This window comes from Stylophora pistillata, chromosome 4 (genome assembly GCF_964205215.1).
Source record: "Stylophora pistillata chromosome 4, jaStyPist1.2, whole genome shotgun sequence".
Taxonomy (NCBI): Eukaryota; Metazoa; Cnidaria; class Anthozoa; order Scleractinia; family Pocilloporidae; genus Stylophora; species Stylophora pistillata.
The window spans coordinates 36,461,108-36,474,483 of NC_142522.1; the positions used below are offsets into that span (position 1 = coordinate 36,461,108).

Sequence of the window (13,376 nt, forward strand, 5' to 3'; positions counted from 1 at the left end):
CCTTACAGTTTTCCTTCCAGTTGAATACTTATTTACTGGTCTCTATTGAACATTGAAATTCTGTTGAGGTGATAGGGATGGAGTATAAAAGAGTTTCTTATGCTTTTTACACCAGTTCTCCCCAATTCCTCCCTTTCTTCCCCAGCCCTCCCCCCTTAGAGTTTGTCCCAATTTCAAACGAGATTCTGGAAACTATTGAAATCTTTTTAGTTCCTTTTTTTTTACCACTTCTGGGTTTCAATGTATCAACGATCTGCACTGCTTCAAATTTTTTTTTTCGTATGTTAAGGACTGATGTCATTTTCATCATTACATCTGTAAGTGTTTTCTCACCACGAAAAATACCTCTCTGCCTTGTAGAGCGCAGGGGTGCTCGGCTGATACCTGCTGTTGAGCGATATCATACAAAGCTTCTCTGGGCATTTGTGATAATCGCAGAACGCGTTTTAGGCGATCATCTACTGGAAATACAGGTTCCACAGAACAGGGCCGTTATGAAAAACGATACAAAATGTCATTTAATCCCAGAGCTGACCTCTAAATGTACAAAAACTCATTAATTTTACTTGAAAGATTAATCTAATCAATTTTGTTTGAGCGTCTCCCAAGGCGTGGTCACTTAGGGCAGAACTGTGTTCCGCTTTAAGTGACCGTGCGATACAGGTAGAAGGCAACTTAAAAAGGCCGTAAAGGGTGAGCACGACCGCTTAATAGAGGTAAAAATTACAGTGACTTAGGGAAAAAAATGCGAGAATTTGAAAACAGACCGCTTAATACAGGATGATTGCCTAATACAGTACCGCTAAAACGGGTTCAACGATATTTTTCTCCATACTACACATCGCCCCGTTTACACGGGTAGACAGAGACACTTCCAAAAGTTAGATTTAAACTGGAAGTCGTTTGACGCAAGAAGTTTCGTCAACCACTTATATTTTTTTCAAAGACGGATTTACTTACGCTCTCTGCGAAATGAAGACACAAACTGCATCTCAAAGGTTTTAGGTCACAGTTGCCTTTACAATCGTTGACGTTTGTTTATCTTTCCATAATTTCACCTTTTGAGTGTTTCTTTACCTCTTTTAGTTTGTCTCAATCGTGGCCCTTTTAGAAAAAATCCTCTTTCAAAGCTTATTGTTTGACTCCCTCAGAGTTAAACAATTTTGATTCGGCCCATACGAGACTTAATATTTATTTTCCATTATCAGAGAAATGATTGTAATTAAAATTTGTTAAGTGGCATTTAAACACGAAGGCGCGCTATAAAAGGAGCCTTAGGTCCTACTGGACCATTTGTCAATCAACCGTCGTGTGATGTAGAACTCTTAGAGTCAAGTCAGCTTGAGCTACAGCTACTCCAACGCAGTGAACAGCGGGCGCATTCCTCAAAATTTTTTTATGTCTACATCACAATACAAGAATTTTTGAGATTTGTATTTCCTTTCTCCAATGGAAGCTGTCTTTATTTGTGGCGGTAAATTTGAGATCAAAGTAGGTGGTTCGCACGTTACCTCATGCCACCATGCTGGTGGAAGTCAACAATAGATATCTCATTAGCTCCTTTTGTTCGTCTACCAGCATTTAAATTTGACCCGCACACGTCAACAGGGAAGACTTCCTTATAAAGCGCGCCTTCGTGTTTAAGCCCTTGGTGTCAGCATATCAGGTGCATAATTCCAAATCCAAATTCTTGTCGTATTTTCCGTAATATATTCGTTGCAAAAGTGTTTCTTTCCTCGTGAGTTTAAGCGGATGGCTTAGTCCATATTTACAAAACCTCACTTTTCCGATGCCATAAGTCGTTCTGCTGAGTTCTCGGAATATTCGTGTACAGTTTATTTGTATTGAAAATAAATGTCTTTAATCTAGACGTAATCCAAATTAAAGCATTATTTAAAATTCGGATTACGTTTGAATGATGCCTTTAAGGATGTACCGTGTAGAAAACTTACCGAACATGTTATGGTATCTGCTGCTTTATGAAACATATTTTTCCAGTTGTCAAACCCAAGCATATCACGGATAACTCCTTCATTGTATCCAAGATTTCTCCAAAAACTGGTTGACACAGGGCCAAACATAAAATGACTTCTCAATAAACTCCCTTTCTTGTAAACGGAGGATTATACATAGCTACTCTATGCATTTGTGATGATGGCAGACCTATGTGACCCGATGGTGGCTATCTTATTGGATTGATGAAGTCTAAGAAAGAAGCAATTCCGCTATGCACACAGGGAAAGCCACAAAACGGCAATGGTCCTTGAGTTAAAAGTTGTCGCGTTGGGTCGCCTCGTTTTTCTTATTTTTCTCTTTTGTCACAATCATCGCCTCTGCGATTAAGTCCACAAGCTCCTTAGGAATTCACCTCAGCAATATTAGGACATTCAATATCATAAGTAGTTACATTGCAACACCTTTGCCAAGTACGAAGAGCTACAGGTTGCTCTGACACGCACCAAAAAGGGATTTGCAATACGAATTCATGGCTCGCGTTTTTTATTTGTTTCTAGTGTTAGCCTTAGTTAGCATCATGTGGACGCCTTCATACGCTTGGAGGCGTCGTAGGAGAAGGCGACGTGCTCGTAGGTGCTCTGTAACCCACTGTAGGGTTAATAGTTGGAGTTCTTGGAGTTCATGTAGTCGATCTTGTGGTGGAGGAACTTCTTCCCGTTCACGGAAGAAGATTATCACCGAGTCTTGTGGGGGAAGATGTCCTTACTCCCTGTGGAGCTCGAAAAGGTGTAACACAAACTGTTGTCCCGTAAATTGTGTGTATACCTGGAGTTCCTGGAGTAGTTGTGTTGGATGCGGGACCTCAACACAATCACGAACACCACGTATTACACGATACAGCTCGTGCAATGGGAGATCGTGCCCTGTTAAGCAAACACAATCCTGTAACACTGGAGTGTAAGTACAACTGAAATGGGATAACTGATCTAAATTTGCATTAGCTATTTGAGTGAAGTAGCCTATAGAGAGCAACCTTGTAGAAATTTTGCCATTGTTTCAAATCATGTCATTTTCTTGTTAATTTTCAATGAAACTATTATGAGGATTATTCACCCGGGCGCTAATTAATTTGCATCAGTATGCAGTATGCAGGACAGTTCTCACATGAACCTCAAGTATGTTCGGGCTCTGTAGATAAGTTATGGATAAGCATTTGGTAGAGTTTCCTGTCGGTAAATCGGAAAAAAACTCGTGCTCGAGTCCTCTGGAAGGACCCACAATTTACTTGTCCGTTACTCATTGCAAAGGTGTAAAATATTCTGTACTTTTTGCGATAGTATTACTTTACATTTGAAACTCATTGCCGCGAAAAAAGTGTTATGTGTCGTGCTTGACTTAAAAATTATGGCAAAACTCATTTTATCCTTGGCACATTTCAGTTCATGTCACGAAAATACCTGTTTACTTAGGATTAATTTTTGAGACAATCAGCCTTGTGCTTAAATCGCCGTCAAAGTCTAAAACAAGTACAACTATAGATAGTGATCTAAGTAGGATGATGTTCAAGTTTTACATAGCGTGATCTGCACGTAATAATTGATCAGTCAGCTCATGTGGAAGGCCATTTATGTGAAAAATTGACTGACACCTCTATTTGCCACGCTTCAGCACTTAGTGCCCTCTGAGCTTAAGTGGTGGTCTTTTATGAATTCTTAGGACTGAAGTTTCAAGGGGATCTTTGAAAGCGTAACATGAACGCTGTTTTTTTTCTTTTTTGATCGGTTTAATGTTTGCTAGCTGTCTATGGAGAACGCGCGGAAAAGTTATTGCTAAACAAGTCACAAGAAATAAACGACAGACCGTTTGGTCGGACAAAAGCAGCAAAAATTAAACTAATCTCAAGATCCTTTGGAACCCGTTCATACTAATTCCTCAGTCCCTGCATTTGCTAACAGAAAAATTCGCTACAGTCGAGGCGATGGAGGAGTAATAGGTCTTTTTGTAAAGAAAAAAAATGGCATCTTGAAAAGTCATCAGGGTCTACTTTCAATTTTTTTTAATGTTATTTTTCCTTTTTACATTCTGTGCTTATTGCTTGTAAAATCTAACACACAAACTAAACTTGCCTTTAACAACGCATTGCTCGGAAGTTAAGAATTAGATTCGTATCTCTAAGTAAGTGCTTTTTAAGCTTGAGCGTTCGCTTGATTGATATTTTTAGTTACCTTTGGTTAGATACTATTTGTGTGACTACGTTGATTTGGAACCAGAGTTTAGACAAAGTTGCTTGGATTTATGATAGACAATTCAAGGCTCGTATTGGCCTTTACAGCCATTACAGAACTCACCATCAGTCAATGATGTGAAATGGACACCTATCTTCTATACAGAAGGGGAGCCAACGACGACGACGACGACTTGAGAAGCACGCACTGCGCAACACTTTATTTTTCTTAACAAGATGTTTAGAAGTCACTTTGAGATTATCACGGCTAGGAACGTAATTCATTTCCGGTCCTTTTGAAGTTATGACGCTATCATGCTACTAAAATATCCTAAGGGAAAACCCACTGTTACAAGAGTGGTAGTGATAAATATAAGGCTATTGTGGTCTGCGTAATTAGCCGTTTTAATCTCATTGAACGCCCCACCAAAAGCCGTTTGCGTGAGCGAAGCAACTATTATGCATCGTCATTTAGTAAGCGAAGCAATAACAAAACAGGGAAATAACCTTTGGAAACAAGCTCATGCTTGTCGTGTTAATTGAGAGCCAGTGTCACAGGTCACTCGACTGAAATACTCTCATGTAAACAAAGCATATAACATTCCTCATGCTATTAGCATCTAATTTGCAGTTGATGATTTGAAATGTTCTCAAGTCACGAGTCGCTCTCAGTCCAATGCAGGGATTTATCGCCCGTTATGATACATAATCAATCAGACTAGCCACCTATGTCTGATCCTCAGGAAACTTTTCGTTGATATTTGAATGGAAATACTAACAAAACAGTCAATAAAATTCGGAAAGAAATTATGGTGGTTTCGCACTTAAATTGAATTAAAATTTAGTTATTTCAAGTGATTATATTTCGTGATGTTTAGACAATATTTTCAAGAAAACATTTTTTTCGCCAATTTCGTTTACTTTTAATTCTCGGCTGGTACCGGCATCACTGGGAAGAAAAACTAGGTTGAAAGTCTCAAAATATAACCTTAACTGTTTGTACAAGATTCGAAAAAAAAAAGCGTTATGTAACAAAATCGACTCTCAAACTAACACTTTTGTAAAACACTTATTTTTCCTAATCTCTCGTAGCTTACTATGCGCTTCTACAAAGAAAACTTTTAACTCGATCTGATGGGATTAGTACGGTCTGAATTAGGTAGTATTTGCAGTGATAAACAAAGTTTAAAAATGACAGGCAGCCAATCTTACGTTGGTTAATGCTCAGCTGTGTAAATGCGTTTGAGGAACAGGATTACCGCTGGGTTGTCCAAATATAAAGTTGCAGGTAACGCAAGCATAATGATGGTCATAAGTACAATCTTAGCTGATACAAGCGCCGCATTACACTTACTTCTTAGATTTTTTTTTTTCCATTCAGAATGTCTTCAATGGCTTAAAATTGGATCTTACTGAATGTACATGTGCACAAGTTGACAACAAGTTCAGCGGAAGTTTTTATAACCGGAGTTTTGACTTGCAGATCGTTCCAGATCGTAATGACATTAGATCTTTAAATACACGCACGTTACAAGAACCTTCATGGGCTATCTTCGGTAAATTTTCTCAGGGAATTTGTACTTGCGTCCGAACATAAATCATGTACGCTTTGTTTCTTCAATTTGCGATCGATTTTTGGATTACTTTATTAACCCTACGTGTCTGTTGGAGCAATGTTTCCGGTTCTTTGCCCATACATATATATATATATATATATATATATATATATATATATATATATATATTGACACCGATCATGTGCCATAACATTGTCAAAACCGTTTTTAAATGTTTTAAAAAAGGTTTTTGACAGTATATCTTTCTTCGTTATGAACGACTTGAGATAAATACTGCGTTACCGGAATACGTGTCCTGCCTTGTTTCTTTCCAAACAATGGCACAACTTTGAAAACTCCTCAAATTCACCGCCTTTTTAAGCGGGACAATATTTTACTTCGTGAACCCTTAAAACTTGAATTTACAACTTAAATGAAAAGTAAAAGATGTAAAGATACGGACGCATAAAAAACAAAGAATGAAAGATAAGGCCAGGTATTCGAAACGATTGCAAATTTACCATACGGCAGACGATAAGTGATTCATCCTTCCTAAGTTTTAAACCAGTGCTCTTCTAACTGCTTATCAGCTTGCCGTGATTTTATTTTGTCGTTTTCCAAAGGTATATTAATTGTAGAATAAGTATTGATCTTAATACGCATCATAACATTTAACCCGCGAAAACGGAAATTAGACCGCACAAGTTATTGCAGATTTTCAGACTTGGTTATCATTCTAAGAATATTATAGCACGTGGTGGACGACGTTTGTTTGACTTTCATCTCAAACTTGTCGCGCGGAGCCAAAGTAGTGGTTGTTTGAGGCGTGTTACGTAAATAAACAAAGTGGCCTCTACATAATTATATCTCAATTACCAAACAACGTCTTGCGTGCCCTCTAAAGGTTTTACTGAGGTTTCTCTTACGATTTCTTCGGAACTACGACACTTTTCGGCTTCTTAAAAACATGAGGAACTTTCTTTTTGTCATTTTTCTGCTATTTCTGGTGTTATGTGCCTTAATCGGTCAGTCTGAGTCGTGGCGAAGAAGGAGGAGAAGGCGGTGCCGGCGAAGGGATTGTATTCTGAACAGCTGGGCAGCAAGTGCAAGCTGTTCAAAGACTTGTGGTGGTGGATCCATGGTTCAACGGAAGTCTGTTAAGGAATGGCCGAGTTGTGGCGGCACGCCTTGTCCGTCTTACAGCAGTCCTCAACGATAAAGAACTGTTTCGTGCAATACGCAGTGCTGTCCTGTTAACTGCCGGTGGACGTGGAACTCCTGGAGTTCTTGTAGTGGTTGTGGCATGTCACAACAAAGTAGGACGATGCGTATTGTACGTTCCAAATCCTGTGGGGGTATTGCGTGCCCAAGTTCTAGAAGTCAGACGCGAAGTTGTAATACCGGAATGTAAGTTGTTCATTATTTCTTTTAGCTCTAAAACATCCCGCGTTGAGCCTTAGAAACCCGGCACATGATTCTTATCTTACTTGGTCCATCCTTTCATATGCCTGAGCAACTTCTTGATACGTTCGCCTCAAATAAGTGCAAAGCGACTGCTTATCAGAGAGCTAAGTCCCGAATTATTTTCAGTTTCTGGAGCGGGGAAACTCGTACATAACCCCTCTGACTTAAAATGGGTGATGACCAACCCATTTTCGAGAGTTGTTTCATCTTTTTCGTGATTCAGTAACAACACTCAAAATTTCCAATGCATCCAACTTTATTCCCGAAAATAGTGGATAAAGCGCCTAAAAGCAGGAGCAATTGTCAATATTTATATTGACACAATATTAACACAATATTTATTGTGTGGGGGGCAGAGGTCCCATCTTCAACTCTATCATCAACTGCTTGTTTGCGTAATGTCTTCATTCTGCAAAGGTCATTTTGTTTGTTTTACATCAGTCTGTGAACCGTGAGCTGTGCCTTTGTTTGTCATATCTTGTAACAGGCCAAAAGACATTCGGTAAAAAGACAACTGAAAACAAAAAAAGATATAGGTCGTACCTTGAACCTTTGTTTCGAATTTGCAGTATTCATAAAGATTAGGAAACATACTACATATGGTTTAAGATTGTTTGGTACTTTCTACTGATTTCATATTAAAGATTCCTTAAGAAGGTACCACCCTGCCACTTAGAAGTATGAGGAAATTCTTTTGGTTCGCTCTTCTTATCTTTGTTTTGTTGTGTACCTTGATTGGTCTTTTTGAGTCGTGGACAAGAGGAAGGAGGCGGTGCACACGGCAAGATTGTGTCCTCAATAGTTGGACCCCTTTCCTTTAGCATTTATACCTTCATCTATCTTAACAACCTCTTAATACCCACATTTATTGGCTCGAACCAACGATGGACAAAAAAAGGCAAAGACAAAAAAAGCAAACAAAGGATAACCATTCCCAAGAGAGCCAGCTATAATCAAATACTAACACAAACAAGTTTCTAACTGCATCGCAACGCTCAGCAGTGGCCTTGTAATCTATAAAGTTTGTAAATTAAGAAGTCTATGTTAGGCTATCAAAATTGTTTCGAAAGGGCCCGACAAAGTCCACACGGTTTTATTGCACTGTATGCGAATCAAATCCAGAATTTTGCTCCGTTGTAAAACATGTATGGCTGGTTCAATAATATTAGTGTTGCTAAACCGTTCGTTACCATAACTCTGCTGTGATATCCTTGCAATATTTCCAACTGAGTGTGATCTTAAAGTAAAACGTGTCCACCAGTTAGACGCGTTTAGGTAGACGCATTGGTCGTGCATAATGGCAAGCTTTCTTCTAGCGCAGCTGTCCTCCGATCAGGTTTAATACTTAAAAGAATGGTTAGATTCTGGTGTTCGTGAATCAAGAATAACAGCATTTAGTTACTGAAGAAAGTGCGTAACATCGAAGAAAAAAAAGGAAAGAGTGCGAGAGGTGCTGAAAATAACTGCCACAAGCCACTCTCGTCCTCTCTCTTCTTTCAAGTGTGACTAACAGTCTTTAGAATTTCAAATTGTGAAAGATCAATTAATAGAGGGCCGCATAACTAATCGATGAAAGGCCGCAGGGACTAAAGAGGGTTTCTATATCCGGAGTTTTATCCAGATCGTCAAGACTTTAGATCTTTATTGCATGATACACGCACGTTGTAAGAAGCTTAAGAAACCAGATTATCAGTAGGTTGTCCAAATATAAAATTGCAGGTAGTGCAAGCATAAAGATAATCATAAAGACAATCTTACCAAATGCAAGCGCTGCACTACACTTGCCTCATATATATAAGCATTCATAATATCCTCTATCGCTTATAATTGTATCTTACTGTATGTACGCGAATGCAATCGACACAAAGTCCAGCGGAAGTCTTCATAACCAAAGTTTTGACTTTGTTACGTAAGCGTTTACTAGCCGCAAGCTTAAACAAGATCTAAGCCTGCGTGAGCCCCAGCCTAACATCGTAACTCAGCAATGCGTTGTTTATTTATTCAAGCGTGACCTGTTCGATGTATGTTGTGTGGGGTACACAAAGGGCCAGCTTCACATGCGCGTTGAGGGACACCGTCAAAAGGCGTCATTTACAAGTAGTTTTCCAACGAACATAACACTACTGTACCGAATAATTTCTTAGCACGCTTCAATGTAATTAAGAAATGCGTAAACAAGTTTGACTGCCCTGGTAATGAAATGCTGTGTATTCAAGATCTTAAATCAGATACCATGAAATATATGAAGTTCATATATTTTGAACTGCGGTATTAGATACGTATGATGCACGATCCTCGCAGTAAATAGCGCTATTTCAGCAATAGCGAAAATCAGACCTGAAAAAAATCAGGCCTGTACGGGATTTATTACGAATCAACTTAACGGCCTGCTCCCAGTTGGTTTGTTAGCTCAATTGGTAGAGCGCTGCACTAGTATCGCAGAGGTCAGTGGTTCGAATCCCGTACAGGCCTGATTTCTTTCAGGTCTGATTTTCGCTATTGCTTAAATAGCTATTTACTGCGAGGATCGTGCATCATACAAGATCTTAAACCAGCATTGAATGCACAGTTGGATTCTCTTCGTGCTAGTAAAGTATTCATGTAATTAGCTTGGCACTCTTTTATGCAAATTCGCTTCAACTTAACCTTTTCACAAACCACATTTTATCATTATTTATGTAACCTTGATATTGGTGCAAGATGCGCCGAAACGTCGGTTTCTATCACTTATATTTCTTGTCTCATAAATGAAAATAAAAGATACAAAGGTACGAAAGCGTAAAAAACAAAAAATGAAAGGTAAATCAAAGGCAGGTCTTCGAAATGATCGCAAATTCACGATACGACTGACAATACATGTGAGTTTCATCTTTCTTAAGTTTTACAAACCAATGCTCTCTTGCTGCTAGTCAGCTTTTCCGTTTTCCAAATGCATATCAATCATAGAATTAGAATATACCTTATTACGCATCATAGCATGATTGGCGCCAAAACGGAAAGTTTATTGCAGATTTCAGGCTCAGCTGTCATTGTATCGCGTGCTTGACAACATTTGTTTGACTTTCATCTCAAAGTTGTTGCGCGGAGCCAAACTAGTGGTTGTTCTGACGTGTGTTGCTTAAATAAACAAAGTGGCCTCTAAATAAAATCTCAATCACCAAATAACGCCGTTCGTGCCCTTACTGGTCTATATTCTGATAAAACAACACTTCGCAGTAAAAAACATAAGTTTTAAGTCAGCAAAACACAGTATTCGTGATGTTAATTGGAAAAGGGAAGCACTTCAACGGCCATTGGGTTAATTTTTGCCTACGGTAATACGATAAAACCACCTGATATTTTACGCCAACGTTCATTGTCATCAAACCTCTCACTTCAAATTGAAAGATCGTATTTCAAGCACTACTACGCCACTCCAGTGTTTAGCCTGCTTACCACTCACTGAATCAAACTATCCGGCTATGAAGGTCGCAACGATTTTTGTAGCGCTGGCTTTTGCGACTTGCTTCCTCTCCACCGTGGATTCTTGGCGTCGCAGACGGAGACGTCGATGCTATCGTAATTGTACGCCTGGTAACTGGGGAGGATGGAGCACCTGTACGAGGTCATGCGGCAAAGGAACACAAGCTCGCACAAGGGGGATCTCTGTGCCTGCTCTTTGCGGTGGTTCATGCAACTACAATCTGAGAGAGACCAGATACTGCAACACACAATGTTGCCGCGTCAACTGTGCCTGGAGTTGGAACTCATGGGGTCCTTGCAAAGGTTGCGGCATGTCGACTAAAACACGTACTCTGCGTATAACTCAATATCCAAGCTGCAGGGGGACATCTTGCCCCAGTCAGAGAAGTCAAACCATAAGTTGCAATACTGGAATGTGAGTTATTCAGAAATCGTTACAAATGTTAACCTTTTTCGTAGGCTGTGTACTTCTATCACAAATTGCGCGCCTTGTAGAAAACCCCCGTTGTGTGTTTTTGGAATATAAACCTCTAGCCTGTGTTGTAGTATTGTGTACTTCAGTTCTAATGTTTCTTATCGTGGACAGCAGCTTGTGTTTATTTTTCTTTGACATTTTTTGTTGACTTTCGAGGAGGAATTAAAAAATTCTACCTCGATTTAAACCAATTTCATTGATAACTTGAATCTGCTACGTGTGATTAAGATTGTATGATACATTGTTAATGATTAATTCGAAGTAGAGTATGCTTTTGTTGAAGCATGGCGTAAAATGTAATTCTGCCACTCAGTAAAATGGGAAATTTAACGGCGCTCGTGGCACACTAGCCATCCACATGGAAATCTGTTATTGTGTTAGAACTGTAACATTTATTCCTTTATGTTTCCGTGCCTTACGTGCCCTGACATGATCTCATTACCCTATCTTAGTGAAGACAAAAGACAGACATGTGTTAATGTCACATCTGGCGCTGTACCCATTTGTTGTTGTTGTTGTTTTTTTGTTGTTGTTGTCCTTGCATTAGCCATTACCTAGTAAGAAATTTGGTGTTTAACCTCTTTTTTCGCTGTAGATCTTCGATATATCTGATGGAAATAGTTAAATTGAGGTATTTTAAAGATCTGTACTCTACTAGACATCTTCTTGAGCTGCAGGGGACATTGACAAATTACCTTCCGTTGTCTGCGTTCTATGGTATAAATTCTAATTTTCTCTAACTATGCTGTTTACCACACACTTCTATATGTGCAAAGAGGGAAAGAAACTAGTTTACGTACTTTGAGCCTTAAATCTTAAAAGAAAACGTTACAACGACCTCTCTGTTGACCTACGGAACCTGGCACTGACGCTTGCTCGATTGCATAATACATTTACGTGAGGTTATGCGTTGCGCAACGCAAGTCGAGATCTTCGTAGAGCATAACTATGAGCTGGTTTCGAGTTTTCTCGCGAGAGAGATCCGATTGTGATACTTTCTTGTAACTGGACACGGTAGATGCTTCATTACTGCCCTGTAGAGTGAGAAAGAGTTGGATTTTTGCATCCCTAAAGATTTTTCTTTTAATATTGAAAGCGGACCTGCCAACAGAAATCAAATTTCTGGGAGGAGAGTATCAGCTCAACTCAAAAATACTTACGTCGAGCCTTGAAGAATGGGATTATCTGAATATAATTAATAATTACGAGTTTTTATGTGCTTGAACTTCATACCGGAGATGGGTCTAATTATGAGGTATCATTGTCGCTTAAGGTCTAACTAAGCAGTAAGTGAAAATACATCGGCGCAAATCCGCCTTGGATCTTGACAAACCTAAGTCATTAACGTTAAATCTAAGACAACAAGTCAAGGCCGATTTTTTTTTTCGATAATTTTTTTTTCCATGGGAAAAATCTGAGACGGTAAGTAAACGATCGTTTGGGAAATTTCCGAGACCTGAAAAATTTGCATTACTAAGTGGGTGTGAGCGAATTTCATTTAAAAAAAGCATTTTAAGCTCGCCTTTTGCTTTTACACAGATGCTGTCCGGTGAATTGCGCAGTTAGTGGTTGGTCAAGCTGGGGAAGTTGTGATGCTGCGTGTGGACAGTCCGGCAAGAGGATTCGAACTCGTTCAATCACAACGCAGCCTACCTGCTCAGGTACTGCATGCCCGTCTCTCCGAGAGTCTAAGTCTTGCCAAGGACCATGCTGCCCAAGAGATTGTACGGTTAGTGTCCAAAGTATTCTGTATAGCGTACCGATTCGCTTGTCTCAGGAGTAAACACTAGGGACCTTAAGCATCCACGACCGCGACGGCAACGAGGACGTGGAAAAACAAGAGATCTAATTGACAGAACAATAGGTCAGCACGTGCATTTTGAAACTTTGTACATTTCTTAGCCGTCCTATGCAAAACAACAACGTGAAATCGCCAAAATTTGCGTCGTCTGCGAACCGAAACCGCGACGGCAAATTATTTTAATTTCCATTTGGAACGCAACGCTACTTTTATACATCATGCTGAAGTTGAGCTCTGGCGCCCGTATGAGACAGTAAGCTCATGCAGCCATTTTTGAAATTCTAACTAAGAGTAGAAATTCATTTTTTAATCGAAGTCTTCCTTGGCGTTGCCGTCCTGACTGTTTAAACACGAAGGCGCGCTATAAAAGGAGCCTTAGGTCCTACTGGACCATTTGTCAATCAACAGTCGTGTGATGTAGAACTCTTAGAGTCAAGT

General features: G+C 39.5%; 1 protein-coding gene across 3 annotated transcripts in view; it reads left to right on the top strand.

Moving 5' to 3' along the window:
- LOC111328818 (protocadherin Fat 4) overlaps positions 1–13,376 on the top strand; it is an 86,512-nt gene that overhangs the window by 30,618 nt on the left and 42,518 nt on the right. Inside the window, exons 1-2 of one of the 3 annotated variants that reach the window (XM_088757216.1) lie at positions 2,339–2,913; positions 12,677–12,866. In XM_088757216.1, the coding sequence (XP_088613342.1) occupies positions 2,486–2,913; positions 12,677–12,866 (618 nt within the window). In that variant the 5' untranslated portion in view covers positions 2,339–2,485. Of the gene's footprint in view, positions 1–2,338; positions 2,914–10,627; positions 11,078–12,676; positions 12,867–13,376 lie in introns of those variants that run through there. The other 2 variants (XM_088757218.1, XM_088757217.1) reach the window with 2 other exon arrangements.